This window comes from Varroa jacobsoni, unplaced genomic scaffold, assembly GCF_002532875.2.
Source record: "Varroa jacobsoni isolate VJ856 unplaced genomic scaffold, vjacob_1.0 scaffold_994, whole genome shotgun sequence".
Lineage (NCBI taxonomy): Eukaryota > Metazoa > Arthropoda > Arachnida > Mesostigmata > Varroidae > Varroa > Varroa jacobsoni.
Window position 1 is genome coordinate 107856 of NW_019213896.1, and position 7375 is coordinate 115230.

At 41.2% G+C, this 7375-nt stretch overlaps 1 protein-coding gene across 2 annotated transcripts; it reads left to right on the plus strand.

Annotated features, from left to right (window-relative positions):
• The first annotated feature begins 807 nt into the window (after positions 1 to 807).
• LOC111265638 (uncharacterized) lies at positions 808 to 6991 on the plus strand. 2 transcript variants are annotated; one of them, XM_022842481.2, is made up of 7 exons: positions 808 to 1426; positions 2248 to 2553; positions 2806 to 3212; positions 4343 to 4577; positions 4896 to 5044; positions 5177 to 5452; positions 5803 to 6991. In XM_022842481.2, the coding sequence occupies exons 1-7, from the start codon at positions 1160 to 1162 to the stop codon at positions 6029 to 6031; spliced, it is 1869 nt and encodes a 622-aa protein (XP_022698216.1). In that variant the 5' UTR covers positions 808 to 1159; the 3' UTR covers positions 6032 to 6991. The 2 variants fall into 2 exon arrangements, with proteins under 2 accessions (XP_022698216.1, XP_022698217.1); XM_022842482.2 differs by having other exon boundaries at positions 5177 to 5512; positions 5803 to 5905.
• Positions 6992 to 7375: the final 384 nt, after the last annotated feature.

Below are 7375 nucleotides of genomic sequence, written 5' to 3' on the forward strand. Positions count from 1 at the left end.
TCAACGAGCAATTCGCCACTTCATAGTAGCAGACGCGGTTGCTTTTGTCGCCCACAGAACAAATAGCACTATCACCGCCCGCCTATGTATTGCTCACTGGTTTTTGTCGTCTGCTGTTAGCTTGATGTTGCTCATAGCATTGCTGTAGCGCTTTGGCTGCCACTATAAAAAAAACAGAAGTCAATGATAATTAAACAGAGAGCAGAAGATGAAGTGAATTTAGGGGGTGCCGAGCAAAACCGAAAGCAGTCTAAATTCCCGGCAGGATTAAATATGATGAGTACAATAGCAAGAATAAACATCGTTTCTGTCGCTGATCTATCTTATCAGCGGCAAAGGCGAAAGCGGCGTTCAATCAAGACATTACTTTCCGCTGCAAGGCCCTCCCAAATACAAACTTGTGAATAAATTTGCTATCACAAAAAATCTTCTTAAACATTTGTAAACGTTTTTATCACTTAAGGGTGCATTCGCTTTTTCCTTCTGTGGTACGTGGCAGCCCTATTCTTTGCATTTCCAAGCACGGGCTTCCAACGCTCAAAGCTCAGTCTGTCTTCTTGTTCTACGTCTATCAGACATCGCACTTGAAAACATTGCGGTTTCCGGCCGCTTAGCAATCCGCGTCGATCGCTCATACTGCTACCGAGCAGACGCTTTGCAGACGAAAATTCCACCACGACGACGACGATGGTAGCCATCCATCCAATAGTGAAATAAGAGCAGTCGATTTTTTTCGCGGTTATCCTTTTTCGTGTTGATGTCGCTGGCGTCTCATTTTGATGTTTTCATTCGTCGGTCGATCGGTGCCTTGCTGAAGAAAGTTCTACTGTGTTTGTGTTGTTGAGGCTCGCTGAGAGCGGCAGTTCGGTTCAGTACAGAGTAGCGTTGTCGTCGCCACCGCTTCTACACAGAAAAGGGGCAGCTACAAACGCTCTGCGGGTATAGTTCTGTCCGTTGACGCTTGTACTTGCAGAACGACTAGTTAGGGCAGCGCAAGCCGACGCACACAAAACGTTTTCTTCTTCGTGTCCATTATTTCGCACCGAGTCAAGCCTTGACAGAACATCCGGTAATCGTTTGGACGCGCCTTCGTAATAGAAGGCAGCAACAGGCCTTGAGTCTGACTGACTGGGGCTGCGAGAAAGGGCCTGCCTACAAAATGACCCAGTTGGTAGAAGCACGTGTGATTCAGGTATCGAATGTTTCGCCGGCTGTAACTAAAGAGCAGCTGCAGACTCTGTTCTCATTCGTTGGGACTATCGACGATTTGCGTCTTTATCCATCGAAGGAGCATACACTCGACAATGGCACTCGATTGTGTTATGTTAAATTCGTCGACCGGTCCTCAGTTGGTGTGGCCATGCACCTTAATTCGGTGCAATTTATGGAGCGGCAGATTCTCATCTATCCAATGGAAGATGACCAGGTAAGTGTGGTGCCGATAGTACCTTGGCAATTAATCAAAGACCCGTGATGCTGTAGATGTCACTAGACTGCTTATTAAAATGTCTTCTTAACCACGTTTTTCGATATATGGTTATAATGTTGGGTGAATTTTGCGATTGACTGCATTCATTGTAAAAGAGTAAATTTAGAATTATTACTCACACCGTTTTCGACACACTTACGGAATGGTTAGGACAAGAACCATGTTTTTATCGTTTTATTTATACTTCAACCTGCAAAATCATGAAAATGAATTATGCAATGTGATAATAATAATAATAATACTCCAGTAAATGCTTGCTAGAAAAGTGTTTCGAGGACGGTTAACACAGCGCGTTATAAAAGAGTGATCTCGTTTTCTAAACACGCTAATATCAGCCATATAGGGGAGTAATACCTTTCGTTGGTGTTAAGAGCTACAAACAAGGCATACTTGGGTTAAATATCAACATTGTATTATAACTCTAGTTGTATGAACCGCAAAAAAAACTTTTAAAACAAAATCATTTGTTTCATCCTTCGTATTGGTACACCGATATAGAGACGCTATTATTAGGCTTATTAATAACCTGTCGTACGCTTAGTATCAGTCGCTAGTGATGCGGGAGCTTTGAAAAATTTGCACTAAGTAATTTGGGTGTACTTTCTCTATGCAGGCTATACTCCTACACGAACCATTTTACAGCAAACGGCATTTTCTCTCCACACGTTCTTGTAGTGTAACTAAAGCAAACCCTACATTTTTTAAGCACAGTTGTACGAGTTTAGATTATTCAGCAATCTAAATATATCTATTTGTAGGTCCCGGACGAAGAATATGCCATTTTCAAACTGGCGCCTCTCGCGCCTGTGATGGGTGGTCCTGAAGAGTCAAACGAAGCACCACGCAAGCTTACCAATGAGTTAAGTACGAACGCCGCTGGAGCCAGGGTGATAAATACAATTGATCCAACCCTGGCTGCCAAGGGCGCTCCAAACTATCCCGCTTTACCAGCTGGACTTTCAGATGAAAATATCGAGGAGATTCGTCGAACTATCTATGTAGGAAACCTCGACCCTAATCTCACAAATGAGATGGTCCTGAAGTTCTTCTCCCAATGCGGCGAAGTAAGTTCAGTGTATACGTTTTTCGAGAGACGGTACATTTAGTTTCTATAAGAAGCATTTGAAAGTTTTTAAAAGCCATGATTTTAAAGTGGAGGTAACCAGTGAATATCATAGTTAACTATTTGAATCAACAAAATAGGAAAGCTCCTACCCAGTTCATTCCCCTCTTTTTTAACGAGTAAGGTTCCCGGTCATAATTATTACCTATAACGATAGGAACTAATTCTAAACTTTTTTATCTCTTTCATTTAGGTGAAATACGTTCGAATGGGAGGTGAGTCTGGTGCACCCATGAAGCACGCGTTTGTCGAGTTCAGCGAACAGCAAACAGTGGGCAATGCCTTCCAATTCAATGGGACACTACTGGGAAGTCGGGCAATGGTCGTTTCTCATAGTTCAACGGCTATTATCAAACCAAGTCACCAGGCTGATCCTCGACTTAACGCCGAAACTCTTCAGTCTAAAAGTCAGTCGAACAAAGCTCGCAGCCGATCACGAAGCCGAACGCGCAAAAGATCACGCAGTTCAAGCCGTAGTCGTCGAAGAAGGTCGAGAAGTCGGTCGAGGTCGCGCTCGCGAAGCAAAGGCCGACTCAGAAGAAGTCGTTCTAGGGAGAGAAAACGTTCGAGGGAGCGGAAGAGGTCCCGTTCACGCAAGAGGTACTTGGGCATTCTGTTACTTGCTCTTGACGTGTGCGATAGATTTCAATAAGGCTGGTGCTTTAAGATTGATCTATTTTGGAGACAATGGCTTATGAACTAGTAAATCGGTCGAAATACAAAGGAAGTACTAAACATCAGCTGCAAATATTACTGAACTAATCAAAATAGACTCCATAATGGTTTGTGTGGATATCTGATACTTTTAAATTGGAGGAGGTATGGTTTCCACACATTCACGTTAATTCTCTTAGCTTATTTACTCGTTGAAAACGTACACGCGCAGTGCACGATAGTATGATGTAGGCAAAATCACCTATCGTATGTGCGCGTTTTGAGGAGTTGATTTTTGCTTAAATGTTTTGTGTATGCTTTGTTGGATGCGATTTTTTGTCCGATGTCCTTTTGCAGATAAAATCACCAAGCAGCACTGCCTGTAGATTAACTTCGCTTAAAGAGAGTGGCCTTAAAAAGGTTAATGTAAAGAAATACGGATTATTTCTAGAATAGAAGACTCCTTCGAATGTACAGTGTTACAGGTCAGCACAGTTGCCCTAACGTTGCCCCTAATACTAATCTGGTTTAAAGCAAGGCTAAGATATTGGAACGTATTTGCCACAAAATGAAATATTTTTCATACCTTAAGCGTATTTAAGAGACCCTCGAGGAGAACCAAATTTGCTTCAATTTGTTTCAGAAAAACTGTTGTAAATAGCAGTAATGAAAGAATTACTAAAAAGCTAATAATTCTTTAGTGCTTGTGACTTACCTCAATCAATCCATTGAGAGCCCCCCAACAGCTCCTTTAGTCAGATTCCTTCTTAAACTTTGTGCAGCACAGATGGTTTTTGTGTTTGTCAAATGTATGAGCAATAATTGAATAGATACATGCTTTTCGAAACTGCGAGCCAGTATTTGACATTGGGTACATCGTATATTCAAGCATTGTCTACTACAATAAACGGCTGATACTTTTAATTGTGATTGGAGATCCTTTGTTATTATAACTTCAGCTTTCGTTATTTAAGGAACTCAATTAGACGCTGTCGTAAGCGGAAATGTTAGGGGTAAGTAGCTTTGTTGCTTTAATTAGCGAGTAATATATCCACATTCCATTTTTCGATTGCTAGGTCTCGTTCGAGACGCCGCTCAAGGTCACGTCGCCGTTCGCGTGAACGCAAGCGTTCAAAGGATCGCAAGGACAAAGACTCCAAGGACAGCACGAAGGACAAAGGTGGCGACAAGGATAAGAGTGCTAAGGAACGAAGTGGAGGCCCAAAAACTCCTGAAGGCTTGGGTCCTAAAACGCCTCCTGATGATGCTTCAAAAGAAGGGCCCGCCCCTCCACCTGGCTCTGATTCTGAGGTACTTTAATGATACAAACCATCTGAATTAACCAGATTATCTCAGAATTAAAAAACTAATATAATTAATGTCTTCGGCTCTGGAATGTAAATTCACAACATCCGTGATTCTCTTCTTTAAATAATTACTTGGCTATTATGGTGACAGAAAATGTACACACTACAAAAAAATTTAAGCTCGATAATCAGTGCAATTTCACGTAAAATTCTCGCTTACGTAGCATAAATGCAAGCTTCTCTATGGTGAATAATAGGCTGCATTATTTATATTAACTTGTTCGTGCTTAACATATGTTAACTTGTTCACATAATTACACAGATTCCGCCTCCACCGCTTTCTGAGGACACTCAGGTTAGCTGTACCGCAAGCGATAGCGGTAGAGATAGAGCTGAGAGAAAGGACAAAGGCAAAGAGCGAGAATTGGATAAGGACAAAGACAAAAAGGATAAACGAAGAAGCAGGTCTCGGTAAGTGTCGCTGGGTATTTCTATGTGTAATGATCCGGCATCTAGACGGCCATCAATCAACCAAGATAAATAGATACCTTCATTTCAAATTGAATTTTCACTAAAGCTCTTTTTTCCATTTAAATATTGTAGATCTCGCGAACGTCGCCGTCGCTCCAGGTCACGTGACCGCCGCCGGCGCAGTGGCTCAAGAGGCATTAAAAAACGCCGAAGCCGATCTGGTTCACGTCCCAAGCGAAGCCGTTCAAGAGAACGAAAGAAGAGGCCTTCAAGAAGCAGATCGCGCTCTCTTGATCGAGCTGCCAGGGTAAAACGATCCCGGAGCCGGGATCGCAAAAGAAAGAAGTCGCGCAGTTTGTCAAGGGATCGGAAGAGAGACCGCTCCAGGAGCAAAGATAGGAGGAAAAGGTGCGTAGATTTGTGAAACTGCTGAGATTGATCCCGACCCAAAGCAACTCACATGTAAAGGTATCAATTTAATTTTTTTTTATCATGTTGTTTTTTACATGTCTAGTAGTCAGTCGCTTCTTTATATTAAATCGAGGAAAATTATCCAGCATATTAAACAAGACCAGAGTATCTACAATTGAATAAATAATTGAATAAACCGGCGGTCGCGTATAACATTATATGTGCTAATAATTAGCTGTTAGTGTTTGCTTTTTGTTTTGTTTTTGGTTTTCTTAGTCCTATCTGCATTTTGTTGTATTTTCTTGTTGTGGTTCACTAATCACATGTCTATTTCGCCACGGTTTCAGATCTCGATCGCGATCAATGTCAAAAAAACCGCCACCTCCACCCCCGAGGGACTACGATGAGGAAGAGCGTGAACGAGGCGGGGGTGGTGGTGGAAGTGGAGAAGACCCCCATAATCCTGAGGCTGTCGCCCAGTCAATTCTCGGGCCTATGGGGCCTAATGAACCGCCTAGGGATCACCAACCTCCACCCCCGCCTCCACCCGGAGACGACATGGATCTCTCGGAGTGATCAGTAATGATTTGAAATAGATAACTACTCATTTGTCTTATGCTTAGTATCTGGGCGAATTAACCCCAAAAAGTTTGGGACATACTGAAGAAGCCAACATTACCATTACATATATTTATTATTCTTTCGTTTATTTCTCAAATGTGACAACAATGACATATTTGAGAGTTAGACTTTAACGTCTAGCGAGGTTTTGGCGAGGCGGAAAACAATAGGTACGGTATAATGTACTCCAACGGCGCTGGCGTTAACTGTTTATCAACGTAAAGAATAATATTTGATATGTAAAAGGCAGGGGAAATTAAGTAATTGCACTTGGATCTATAAGATAACACGGGATCCCCGGTTGAGTTAGGCTCGGTTAGTTTTGTGTTTTTCTACAGATACTAGTATACCACACCTATTGCCCTATATAAAGAGTATAACAACAACCTGTACATCGGTATACCATTGTCTATAGTCGTTTTATGTAAGATGTCCGCTCCTATTACTTTCCACCGAAAAGCTGCTCAAAGTACGGAGTAACTAATCTTAAATGATCACAAGCCGAGAAGTTACAGGAAAGCAAACTGAACTTAGTTCACACGACCTTATTAGGGGATCTGAATCAGGACTAAAATTTAGAAATTGTGGCTACCGTAATATAATTTGTGGAATCAGTCACCAGTACGTATTGTCATTATGATAATTATTATTACTCAGGCGTAAAGAATCTATACAAAGAGATGGATGATAACTAAATAAAAAAAAAAAAAGTACACACAAACGCCGACAGAAGGGGGAAAGACCCTTGTGAAAAAATGGACCGTAGGTCTGCTTTCAGGACTAGCAACAGACCAGCATGTACACGAGAAATTAAATTCAAAAATGTCATGGATAAGTGAAAAATGAAATAACAGGGCTGTCGTTGTAATTCGCAAATTTACAGAAATAAAGACTAAGCGAATGTATACTATTTTACTTGTCTGTGTGTATTTCGTCGTCGACAGTTGATTTTCTTCGATAGTAATAAATCTCACATTTTCGTTTCTGCTGGTATAACGCCTAGCAATTAACAAAAGAATCGAGTTTTTAAATTTTATGCCACAGCACCATAAAATCCTTCTGCTACGAACAAAACACAGTGGTTTCAAAGAGTATAATGCAGGAACTCATATTTCTAACCGCATTTATTATGAGTCGAAATCTTTAAAGTTCATATGATCGATGAGTAGATATTAACTTCTAATTTATAGCTTTATACTTTATAATACTTAAGTATAAACTAGGCTTGAAACAAATTGCTAAATATAATCATACATATAGTCGTACGTACAAATATTCATAGCCTGGACCTTCATTTGT